This window comes from Manis pentadactyla, chromosome 4 (assembly GCF_030020395.1).
Source record: "Manis pentadactyla isolate mManPen7 chromosome 4, mManPen7.hap1, whole genome shotgun sequence".
Lineage (NCBI taxonomy): Eukaryota > Metazoa > Chordata > Mammalia > Pholidota > Manidae > Manis > Manis pentadactyla.
This window is the reverse complement of record NC_080022.1, coordinates 19,036,565-19,049,581: the sequence shown is the minus strand read 5'-3', so window position 1 is coordinate 19,049,581 and position 13,017 is coordinate 19,036,565. Positions and strand designations below refer to the sequence as shown.

The window sequence follows — 13,017 nt, the reverse complement described above, 5'->3', positions numbered from 1 at the left end:
CGTCCGCATTTGTCAAATGAGAAAGCCCAGGCTCGAGACGGGTAGCACCCTTGTCTTGCTTTCTTTGAGACGCCCCCTAACCTGCCGCAGCCTGATGAGTGTGCCCAGGCTCCCCTGGCCCTGCCACCCCCTGGCACCTTGCCCACAGTGGCCTGATGCCCACTCTCCACCCGCCGTCCATGTAGGGGACAAGGCGGGCCTATGGAGATGCTCCTGCTTTTCTCCTGGTCGATACAGGATGAAACGGGAGGATTTTAACTTTCCCTGCCTCACCCAGACTGCCAGAAGGTGTAACAAGCCTTGAAATGACCAGAATGAGGATGACAACACCACTTTACGTCTGTATTGGGCTTGATAGTGTTTTTTACAACCCTCCTCGCACCCAGCCTGTGACTCAGCTGCAGTTCCCATCTTATCCAGGGGGAGACCAAGGCTCAGGGAGGCTGATGGTTTTTCCTAGGGTGTCCGAGCCAGGGGCCTCTCCTGGCATGGCATTTTCCCACTTTCCCAGTCATCTCTCAGGCCTGCTCTGTGCTGACACCAGCCTCCCCAGGAAGCAGACGCCTCCGTCCTGCTGTGAGCTGCAGGAGCTGTCCCCATTCACACCAGGACCTGCCACTCACGGAGCCCTAGATGGAGCCCTATGGTGTGTTTTGATGTGACCCCCGCCTGCTTCCCGTCTGTCTCCATTTCTTGCTCCCCAAATCCATCTAAACAGCCTCTCCCGGTGATGAGCTGAGACCTCCAGGACAGATCCATTACTCTAGTGGGGGTGCGCCCGGTAGGGGTTTTGTGCCATTCAGACATATTACCTCCTCTCCCCCAGGCCCTGGTCTCCACTCAGGCACGCCTGCAAGGCTGAAAGCCAAGATCACGGAGGGCCATGGGCCTCCAACCAGACACCCCCCACCCTTCCTTACCTACCTCAAGAGGGCAGCCTGAGGGAGGGGGTCTCCAGGTCAGAGCAGCTCCAAGCAGATAAGCCACCTGTCCTGTCCACTGAGTCACCTCCCCTGCTGCTGCTCTTCTGTGACAGATTCAGCCCCAGAAGGGGCTTCCTGGGTGTGAGCCATGTGCCTGGCACCCAGGAAGGGAAGCAACACTGGCTGTCTTTCCTCCCAGGGAAGGAGAGCCTGGTACTCATGGGCTGGCCAGGGTTGGGGGGTACCCCCCACCGAAAGGCTGTCTGAGGGGAGGGGACTCACATGGAGTGCGTGGAGCCCCAGCTCTAGGACTGCTCTGCTGCGCTGCCTGCGGCCAGAGCCTCCGTGTCTGTGGGTCTCAGAGATGACAGGGTGAAGCTGGCTGTGGACCTCTTGGGCCCCTTTTGGCTCTGACACCTGAGGGTCTCAGACTCACCACATTCAAGTGGAAGCTCTCTTCAACCCAGGCCTTGGCTTCCTGGAACTCCTCCTTCAGCTCCATGAGGTAGAGGGTGTCGAGGGAGTCAATGACCGTCGCCCCGCTGAGGCCTCCTGTAGGCACAGAGACGGAAGGTGTGACCCAGGGTCATTCTTATCCTTCCCAGCCCAACCACACAGGCCCCCTTTCCCTGGGCACCCTCTTAATGCCTGCAAGCAGGCTCTTAGCCAACATTGGCCCAGGTACGGTCCGGGGAACCTCCAGTGCCGCCAGCCTTCAAAGTGGCATCTAGGACCCAGTGTCCCACCACCGACTGTTCCTCCTCAAGAGTAGCAAAGGGTGGGTGGCAGGCTAGGCACCTGAGCTCCCTGGGGAGTCTAGAGCTACTTCTCAGGCCTCGGACCACTCTCATATCAGTCAGCAAGTCAACCATCAGCCCCCGTTGGGTGCCCACCACTTTTCTGTGATGCTGTGGGGAGGGTGAACTTGAATTTGGCCTATAAAATCTTAATGAATGTGCCAGCCCTCTGACTCATCCATTTCATTCCTTATTTTATTCTAAGAAAAAAAAAAGATGTTCATAAATATTTACCCAGGAAGGAATTTATTGCAGTACCACAGATAGTGGGGAAAAGTTGGTAAAAACTCCAGGTCCAACAACAGGAGATTAGTTAAATAAATTGTGGCTCAAATGTAAAAAAGGACATGATGCAGCCATTCACACAGGTGAGCCCGACCCGTGTTTCTTGGGGAGATACCCATGGGATCTGTAAAAGAAAACAGGCTGCAAAAAAGCAGCACGGTGTAAGTTCTTGCTGTGTGCCGGGTGGGTGAGCTGGTGAACTAAGTTGGACAGGACATGGCTCAGCGCTTTTCTCCGAGTGCTGGGACTGCTGGTGCTTTTTGATTTCTTCAGCTCATGGATTATTTTTAAAGCCAGAAACTTATTTCCATTAAAAAACAAAAGGAAAGAAAGTCTGGGCAACAAATAAGCAAACAAATCCACAAACCAAAGGTTTTGGGGCCACTCTAGGACGGTGAGCACACACACAAGCCACAAGGTCTGGCCCTTCCACTGGGCTTTAGGCTCTTGTTCTGGGAGTCAAGGTTGAGATAATTCTGCAAAACAAGCTTTCCAGACCATGGACTGGTCAGAAGAGAGTTGAGGAAGACCTCCCCACATGGCGACAACCAGAACCTGAGTTCAGAGGACTGTGAAGGGGGAAGGGAAGGAGAAAGAGCTGTGCCTGGTGCCATCTGGAGGGCTTCCTGGAAGAGGTGGCTGCCTCCCTTCAACCCCCTACAACTACAGTCATTGCAGGTAGCAGCCATCTCCTTTAGGGACCAGAATGTAGCTTAAGAGAAGTAACTATTCCTTCAGCATCCTCCCTGTAGAGGCACAGAGGTGTGAGAATGACAGGCCCTGCCTTTCCCCAGCAGAGCCCTGGAGATGGCTGACAGCATGGAGTCCCACCTGAGTCTGCCGCAGGAGCCCAGCTTTGCAGGCACACCTGCACTCTGAGTTAGCGTCCAGTCTCCTTAATGAGTGCTCCCCTAACTGCTCCTTTGTGTGGACTTTGCAGGCAGAGAATCCTTCTGCATCTCAAACACTCACCTCTCCAGGCTGGGCAAGGTCAGATAAAGGGCACAATCTAGAAAGGATGGGAGGGGGATCAGGGAGAGGTGGGAGAAAGAAGGCTGGAGGTTGCAGAATCCCGAAGGGAGGGCATTTCAAGAAAGGAGGCCTGGGGATGCAGGGGCTTCCCAATCCAGACTCATGCATCTGGGGATGGCTTTAATATTTGGGTTGAAGTGAATTTCCAAAATGTTCAACGTCCCCTACACTGAAAGATCAGTAGGAAACATACCGCAAGCCAAACTAAGTTTATCCTTCCCTGGTTTATCCTGATGCGCCCCCGTAGGTACCAGAGGCCGCACACGGTCCGTGCGAACATGTGACCCTCCTGAGGTGTCAGGTGTGGGAATGCTGATGCCCCACAGACGCAGGGGCTGAGCTGAGCCTGCCCGGGAGCTCCAGCCTGCGTCCACGCTCTAGGCTCTGAAGCTGGGGCCCCTCCCATTGTAACGCATGGGCTCAAACCTAAGGTTTAAGGACCTGCAGGGATTTTCAAGATCCTGTTGCCCCACCCCTAGATCTCATAGATGGGATTGGGACACGGCCAAGATCAGACCAAAGGAGTGGTGGGACCGCAGATGTGTTTTCCACGACAAGAGTGGCCTCTCAGTGCCCTGTGAAAACAATTTCTAATCTGATGTCTAACCCCACCCAGCCTTGAACGGACAGGAGGCTGCTCTGACCAGGGAAAGCTTGACGAGAAGCCCAAGTTTCTTCAAGGCTAAGGGAGAGGCAGCCCAGGGTATCTGACTGCTGAATCCTACCCTGGACTGGCTGGTGTTTTCTCCCCATGGGCCCTCATTCCTCTTGGCTGAGCTCGAGCCCAGAGACCCCAGGGCCTAAGGGCAGCAGGGGTTCCTGGCGGCCGCTCTCTTTCCCAAATGCTCCAGAGGCACCAACCGAGAAGGCAGCTTGCCAGAGACTTATTGGCGAGGTTCTGCCCTGGCTCTCAGGTTCCCGAACCTTTCTCTCAGTTGATCTTTCACCCCCACCTCCACCTCGCACACCGATGGGCTGCAGGCCAGCAAGGCACTAGTGGAAAGCGTCTCATTCGAGGCTACAGGTCACCCAAAGGCCAGGCTGGGCAGGAGCAAAGGCTCTATCCTGAATTCAACTCTGTGTCTGCACCTGCAGTGGGCCTGGGACAGCTCCCCCAGGGAAAACGCACTTGCCCAATTCAGAAAACAGGCCCACGATTTTTTTGCAGAGGGCCAACGGGGTACAAAAAGTCAGGCAGCCAGCGTGGAAGCTTCACTGGGCCTGGACCTGCGGCAGGTTCCAGGTTGGCCCACTCTCCCATCTCCAGCTGTGAACCCTTGCTGTTCACAGAGGATCCAGTCCCCCTCCTCTTTCTGCCAGGGCAGGAGGCAATATGAGGTATGTTAAAGGAACAGAGCCCTGCACTCAAATCCCAGCTTGGGCCAGCAGCACATCTGCTCTATGCGTCAAAGTTCTCATCTGTAAAGAGAGGTTAAGACCACTGGTCTATGTACTGGGGAGCCACTGCAGGTTTCTGAGCTCGGAAAAGTGCATCATACACTTGCCTGCCCCAAATACATCTGATAAAGGCATCTGTGTGTGCCTGGCACAGAGTAAGTGCTTGATAGTTTACTGTTCTTATTTCTGGGGTTCCTTAGCTTACCTTGAAACACTGGTCTAGCCAGGAAGACGTGGATTCAAATCCTGCTTCCATCACACACTAGTTGTGTGCCAGGGCAGCTCTCTGTACCTTTCTGAGACACGTTCCTCCTCTGCAAAATGGGGATGGCAGTGGGGCCTACTTCATAAGGCTGCAGGGAGGGTAAAATGGGGCAGTGGATGGAAAGGAGTTGGCACGGTGTTACTTGTGAGCTTGCCATAAACAGAAGTGTGGCCCTCCTTGCCCCCCACTGGCCCTGGGCAGCACCTTCACAACTTCTGAGGTCACTGAGGCCTTGCGGTGCTCTTGCCTTCCTGGCCTCTCACTGCTCTGCAGGGCAGTGTGGGCATGAGACTGCAGCTTGCAAACCCTTGGCCCACTTGGAGGAAAACTGTCACACGGATCCCACCTGTGTCTGCTGCTGAAGCCTTCACTGCCCCTGACCTGGGTGTGCTCCTGCCTCAGAAGGGTCTTCTTACCTCCAGGACCCCTTCCCCTCCAATTCACCCTATACATTGTTGCCTAGCCCTGGCCCTAATACCAGACCCAGTTGTGTCCCTCCCCAGCTCAGGAAGCTGCAGTGGCTGCCCAGGGCTCGTGCAGTAAGGAGGGTGAAGCCTTTTTGGGTCTGACTCCAAAGATCTGGCTGATCTCACTGCCCACCAAGTTCTGCTTCCTGGCCACACGTTGCATGCTCCTGCCTCCATACCTCTGTGTGTGTGATCTCCTCTGCCAAGAAGCCCTCCCTGTGCATCTGGGCATACTCAAAGCACACATGTTCTTTCTTCATGGCGGACTTCCTGGCAGCCTCCTGGATCCCACCCAAATGACCTCCTCCTGCCCAGAGGACCCGTCTCTGGGCCTTGGTTCTTCTCCTCCTCACTCCTTTAGGGGTGCAATCCGGTCTCACGGCTTTAACTAGCATCTATATGCTGACGACGCCCAGATTTAACTTTCTAGGCAGGACCTTGTCCTCCAGCCCGGGACGCACTATCCTCTCCTTGCTCACATTTCCACCTGGCGGTCCACAGGCATCCGGGTTTAACTTGCTCTTCTCTCCAAACCTGTTCCTCGTAGTCTTCCCACCTTGGTTAATGCCAAATCCCTCCTCCCAGGGCCAGTGGCCCCAACCCTGGACTCTGTGTCCCTTGCCCCCACATTGGTCCTGCAGAACATCTGGTGACTGTTCCTTCACAAGATTTCCAGACCCTGCCCGTTTCTCCCATCCTCCAAGCTGCCACCTGGTGCAGCCACCTTTTCTCAGAGTTATTCCAATACCCTCCTAATTACTCCCTGGCTTCTACCCTTGCCCCAACCTGTCTGTCCTCAACACAGCAGCTAGAAGGATCCGTTAAAAGTGTGAGTCATATGATGGCATGTCTTTGCCCAATAATGCCAGTCGCATGGCTGGACTCGGAGGCCTTGTGATCCGGCCCTGGCTTCCTCTCAGCCCCATCTCCCTCCCCCTGTGCCCAGCCTCTCTCCCTCCTCTACTGCTGAATGCTGCCCCTGGAGCCCTCTAGGCTGCTCCCTGTTAGGCCCTGGCTTGTGATCACTCAGCTGAAACAGCACCCCCATTGCTGGTCCCTTACCCTCTTTATTTTTCCTTTATCCCAGGATGTTCTGCATGGATCTGCTTCCCTGTTTACTGAACTCTCCGCTGGAGAGGAGAATTTTCTGTTTTGTTCACTGCTGTCATCCACTTTTTAGAACATTTTTGTGGACATCACAGGTGCCCAGTACGTATTTGGGAATAAAGAGCCCTCTCCTCCTAGGTGGGGAGGGTTCTGGCGGGCAGGGTGTCGGGGGAGGGGCTGCAGCTCATGCTCATCTCTCTGTGCATGGCTACAGTCTGGCATCCAGAGACCTTAAAGCTAAATGTGCTGGGTTGAACAGACTGTGCCCACCGTGTGGGTATCTGCAATGGCCAGATCTGGGCCAGTTAGCTGTCTACTCCAGGGCCTGGGGCCAACAGGCAGAGGAGACTCTCCCACCAGGCTACAGCCAGTGCGTCCATACCATTGCCCTAAAGGAAGCTACTTGTTGTGCGTGAGTCCTCCCTGGGGGGCTTCCTGGCCAGGAACCACCCTGCCCTGCCGAGCACAGTTTGTATCCCCTTTTCTGACTCTGCCATATTAATGATGATGAAGTTTTTATGTGATGTTATATTAGCAAAGATAAATAGGTCAGGCTGGGCAACATAAGCTCCAGAAAGAACATTTAGAAGGGAAAAAAATCACCCAAGGCATAGCCTATTACTGCAATATCCTCAGAGACATATGCTAAGGGCTGCTTTTTAATTTGATGATATAATCCACAGACACTTTTCTTAATCTGTGGAGAAACAACACAAGAGTTTTTCTCAGCTTCCGAAGACAAGGGTGCGGCTGTGTGGCCAGCTGTATGTCCTCCCAAACGTGTATGTCCCTGCACGTCAGAGCAGCTCCTCCCATAGCTCCTCTCCTCGAATCTGGGTGGACCTTTGCAACTGCCTGGAACAAGAGGATAAAGCAGAAGGGATGATGTGCTGCTAGTTTCCAGACCGAGAGCTTAAAACACAGGCAGTTGCTACTTCCTGCCTCTTGCAATGCAGGCTCTTGGAACCAGCCACCATACTGTGAGCAAGCCCGAGGTAGCCCACGAGGAGAGAATACACGGAGAGGCACGTGTATGTCTTCTGACCGACAGCCCCATCGGAGCTGCCAGCCAACTGCCAGCGTCGATTCCAGACATGTGAATGAAAAAGCTTCCAGATGGTTCCAGCTGTCAAGGTACCCTCAGACTTCAAGCCTTCCCAGCAGAGGGCCCATACAAGGTAGTAAAAGACAAGCTGTCCCTGCTGTGTCCTTTCTGAATTCCTGACCCACTGAATCTGTGAACGTAAAATAATTGTTTTAAACCACTATGTTCTGGAGTAATTTGTTATGCAGCAGAAGCATCTAGAATGTTCTACCTTGTAAGTTTCTAGGAAAGGACGTGACATCCCCAGTAGCCCAAAGCACATTGTTTAAAACCACATCATCTGCTATGGCGAGGTCTTCTGGCTGCGTGAAATCCTTTCAGGGATTAGGATCTCTGCGTGTCTATCAGGTCTGGGTTTCTGGAATTTCATTTTTCCTCTGGGAGGAATATTTTTCTTGAATCTGCCCACTGATGGCTGTTTCCTGGGTCACAAAAAGTTGTATTCAGAGCAAAGGTTTTTCAGAGCATGGTGCACATGACTAAAGATATTTTGTAGGAACTAATTCTGGAATGCAACGGAATGCTCTTACTAAAGGCAGATTAATAAAAAATGATCCGATCTGATCACGTCACTGCTCTTTTAAAAAGCCCTCAATGACCCTTGTTCTCCAAGTTCAAAATCCTGGGCACAGAGTGCAGGCTACCATGGTCCAGGCCTCAGTAACCTCTCCAGCTCACCTCTCTCTGCTCTCATTACAAGTGATGCTCGACCCCCATCAGACCACAACACTCCCCACATGCCCTGGGTGTCCACTGACTCAGGTCCCTGTGGGATCCTAAAAGGGATGCCTTGTTTTCCTGAGCTGGCTTGGGGAACACCCACTTGTCATTCTGGCCTTGGCTGAGCATTGAGTCTCAAGGCATTCCTGAGCTGCTCAGCAGACCTGGCCACTCCCTCCTTTGCAAGGCCACCCGCTCTGCTGCAGGCGTCTCTGTCATGGCACTGCTCACGCTAGATTGTCCACCTTTGCTTACAAGCCTGTGACTCCCAGGGGCCATGGTTGAATCCAACTCTTTCCAGAGGCCCAGGCATTTATTCCCCAGGTCAGGCACAGAGAAGGTGAGAACATATGGCTGTTGAGTCAATGGACTGCTAGTGGAAATATTGACAGTGCTTTCTTGGGGATCTGCAAACTTTACAAGGCCTCTGGGCTTTGGAGAAAACACACCACACACAGCAGTGGCCAGCTATCCAAGAAAGACACTGTTAGAGGGACAAGATGGACAGCTGCAGATGTCAGAGTGCTGGTGGCAATCACGGCTTCCTCCACCCTTCCCAAACAGATGTCACACTCGGCTGCCACAGCTGACTGGGACATATTTGCGGACCACTGGATGAGGTTCAACGTGACAAATGGCCGGACATGGTGCACTGAACCAGTCTACCAGATAGCACTCCTCACTGGAAAAACAAGGTGTGCTTTCAGAATGTTAAAGTTTTATTTGTTTTTAAATAAGAGCTGAGGGTGCTGTTTGGCCTGGAGATTTGTATTTAAAAACTCCCTCTGACATGCTGCTGATCAAGCTCTGAACTGCCTTTATCTCAGAACACCTCTGGGAGAAGACAAGGGAGGTGGAGAAATTGGAGCCCAGGGTGCTGCAGTGATGTCCCCCAGCAGCTCAGGGCAGAGCTCTGACCAAATGCCACCTTCCAGAGCACAGGACCCTGTAGGCTTGTTTCTACTCCCAGCTTACTTCCTTATCAACCGTGTGACCTTGGGCAACTGACTTGACCTCTCTGAACCTCATAAAAATGGGACAGTTAGATCCCCCTTTTAGAATGGTGCGGTCAGTTCAGAAAAATGCACAGAAAGAGCACTCAGCAGGCACTCAACACAAGAGAATCTGAAATCACCAGTACTTAGCAGGTGCTCAGGGCAGGAGGCTGTTATCAGAAGGCACAGTTCTAGCAGAGGAGGCCACGCTGGGGCTGGCAGAGCTAGGGTCCTTGGTCTAGTAGGAAAGGATGGCCTGGCCTTTGTGCCCAGCAGGCAGGAGGCGTGAGCCCTCAAGGAGATGGGACAGAGGCGGAGAGGCACTGTGGCATTTAACACACTTCTTGCCTCAATGAAAAGAAGAGCAAAAGCCAGAGCCCTCAGCCGCTCACTCCAAGAGACATTAATGACCAGCTGCTGCTCTGGGCAAAGCCTGCGTGCCTCCGTACTCTGGCTTCTACCTCCAAGGTAGGTGATTGGGCAGCACGCTCCCTCCACCACCGCCCGAGGGGTAAACACCCCGTCATACCAACCTTGGTCTTGTCTATGTAATTTGCTTTGGCCCCATGGTGGGTAGGGAATTAACTCTGCCCTTGACTTTGAGTTTGGCTATGACACTTGCCAATGGGATTAGTGGACATAACTTGAGATGAAGTTTGAAATAAGCTTGCATATTCCAAGCTTGCCCTCCCACACTTCTGTCTTTCACCATGAGAAGAACAAATCTCAAATAGTTACTGGCCCAAGAAGGATGAGACATGGGTGGGGCAGACTGGCCCCGCTGAGCACAGCCTAGATAAACCAAACTCCAGCCTATCTGTAGCCACACGAATAAGAAATAAATGCTCATTGCTGTCTGCCACTCATTGTGGAAGTAATTTGTTACACAGCATTATTTTGGAAATGGCTGACTGATACAATGCCCTTCCAGCCCTGCTTCTTAATAGTCTTTCCATGTTCTCCATGCTGTAGCTAGACTTCTGATTCTATGCAGTCCCCGCTTTCTAGCCTTCCAGTCCTTTACTCAAGCTGTTACCTCTGCTTGGAATGTCATCCTCTACCCCAAATGCCTCCACATATGGCCCAATCCAATATCTACTTTCAGTCCTAGGAAAACACTGCTTCCTCCACGAAGACATCTCTGATTCTGTCACCTGGACCTAAGGTCTTCCTTCTCTGAATTCTTTTATTAACATAATTGCTTTTCAACTCTTATTATAGTAATCTGTGTCATCTCTGTCCTTTCTCGTGTCCATCCCCAGCAGTTAGTGTCCTCAGGGCTGAATCCGAGCCTGGCTGATCTCAGCTGGAACGGGCCCTGCGGAGTCAGCGCACGGTTGGGACTGACTGAAGGACTGGATGTCCGCCTCCCATCTCGATGGCGAAGCCTCCCTGGCAGCCAGTACCCCTTGCCAGAGGCTGTTCCTCTGTGACCGGAGGTGCAGAGACCGACTCCATGATGCTCCGAGATCCTGGCCCGAGGCAGATCCCCATACACGGGACTGTGGAATTGTCCAACGCCAACACCAACCCTTTTCTAACCAGAGGTTAATAACAATAATCACACTCAGCACTGACTGAGCACTTGCTTTGCGCCAGGCACTGTGTTTGTGTTACATGGTGCATAGGCATCATCTTTTTTAAACCTCATGACACTATTATTGTCCCTCTCTTACAGATGGAGATTCAGGTTTCAGGGAATTAAATCACTGGCTCGAGGTTTATTCATTTAACCCCAAAACATATTTTTGAGTGCTCAGGAAGTACCTGGTGCTGGAGCACAGGGGGAGATGGACAGTCCTGGTCCCCACCCTCAAAGAGCTGCTGGTCTGGTTTGGGGAGAGAGACACCAAGCAGGTACCACACAGACGACATCTAGTTACAAAGTAATGTGTGTGTAGAGGAGAAGGGCAGGAGTGGCAGCCAGGAGGGAGGCAGCTTGTGAACTGGGAACTGAAGGCAGCCCAGGAGTGAAGGTGGCGGGGGGCATGCCAGGCAGTGCACAGCAGGCAGAACAGCCTCAGGTGCAGGAAGTCCTGACATGTTCATGGAGCCCCGAGGAGGGCCCGTGCATGAGACAGAGGGAGCACGGTGGGCAGTGAGTGGGTGGGGCCAGCCTGCACGAGCCGTTGGGGCTCAGGGAGGCTCACATGGGTACCTTAGGGACCCACCCTGCCTGGCAGTTTGAAGTGATCCTCTGGCTGCAGTGGGAAGAGTGGTTCGGAGGGTGGCTCAGCAGGGACCCCATGTGGAGTAATTTCGGGAGTCATCCATCTTGGTCGGTGAGTGCCCACTAGTAGGAGGGAGGCAGGGGATCCCTGGGCCTGTGCTTTGGTCACCGTGAAGGCAGCCAGCGATGCCCCCAGCTGGGGCAGCTGTTTACCAGTCCAGGAAGAACTACCCCAGAGAACAGGGCAACATCAGCCAGTTGCCTCACCTCGGCCCCGTCAGGGGAGCCTCCAGCTGTGCTCTGACGGTGCACGGGCCTCCCACGCCCACAGGCTCAGGGTCACAATGCCATCTTGGATATACATCGTGGCCACACAGAGCCACGCATTGATCACGGTGAACACAGCATGTGGACCAGAGCCAAGACGTGCAGATGTGTGGCTCTGATAACAAGATGAATGATGACTATGGAAAAGGGAAAAGAAAGGAAATCAAAGAGGCCCTATTCACCCCAGGCAACCAGAGAGACGGCAGGGGCAGTGCTGGGAAAGCCTGGCCCAGAGCGGTGCCCCAGGGGAGGGTCTTCGGGTCACGGGGATGACAGAGCTACAGGGAATGGGCCCGCAGACAGGGTTACAGCTGGAGCCACACTTACTAGTCTCACCTATACAGTGGGAGCAGTAATACCTCCACCTTGCAGAACCCTCCTGAGGGTCAGAGGTCACAGCATGTGCCAAGTGGATTCAGCAGCTGTCCCGGGGCAGGCTCTGCCAGGAAGATGGCAGCAACTATCCACCCATGTGGAGGCAGACACCACACTGCTGGGCACCCTGCAGGCAGCACCTCTTTTAAGCCTCCCAACAACCATATGAGGAGGGCATAATTCAGGTCCCTGTTTCACAGATGGGGAAACTGAGGCTTGAGCAATCATGAAAGTTTCCCAAGGTTGGTGACTGGGGAGCCAGGATTGAACTCAGGCTGACTGCCTGGGAGGCCCTGAGTCTCACTGCTGTGTACCCAGCTCCTGTGTAGTGTCTAGAGACTTAGCCTGGTTCACAGGGTCTCAAAGATCCCAGGGAGCGGCCCACAGCCACAAGACTCCCAGGGCTTTTCCTCAGTGCCTGGCAGTACCTCCCACCTGTGGGCTGGAGCAATGCCCCTGATGGCAGGTACTGCCTGGGTGAGAAGAGCTGGGTGCCTCTGTGCACAAGCCCCACTCACGACATACAGACAAGCCTGGCACCACTTCCTCCTCAAAGCCTTTCCAGACCCTGTCTAGGGGTGATGCTTCCTTCCTGCATCGGTCCCAGTGTTGATGATCTGGCCCAGGTTGAGTCACAGGAGGGCGAGTGTTGGTCTGTCTCTCAACAGGCAGAAGCCCTTGGAGGCAGAGATCCCAGCCACGTTCATTTTAGGAACAAATGGCAAAGGGCCTAGAGTGATGCTGGGCACTCAGCAGGTTCTGAGTAAAAGTACACTGGACTAACGTGGAGAGAGAGCTGAGAAGGAGCCAGCTGGCCCCCTCTCCATCAGGCCCATGACGGGCCCACCTGACACGTTCCCAGCAGCCACCGAAGAGAGGGGACCAACACCCTCCTCCACGGACCGGACACCTTCCCTTTCTTTGGTCCACTGGCCTCTTCCAGAACCTCACAGAAGCCACACCACCTCCTTCCCTTAACTGAAAAGATACTTGCACACATTTTATACAGAAAGAAATGCAAGGGGCAGAAGATGGCGGCGTGAGTAGAGCA

General features: G+C 53.6%; 1 protein-coding gene across 3 annotated transcripts in view; it reads right to left on the bottom strand.

The window, feature by feature from the left end:
* MAN1C1 (mannosidase alpha class 1C member 1) overlaps window positions 1-13,017 on the bottom strand; it is a 159,025-nt gene that overhangs the window by 33,483 nt on the left and 112,525 nt on the right. For all 3 annotated transcript variants that reach the window (XM_036914787.2, XM_036914786.2, XM_036914785.2), the window contains exon 3: window positions 1,360-1,475. In XM_036914787.2, coding sequence (XP_036770682.1) covers window positions 1,360-1,475 — 116 coding nt within the window. The remainder of the gene's footprint in view (window positions 1-1,359; window positions 1,476-13,017) is intronic.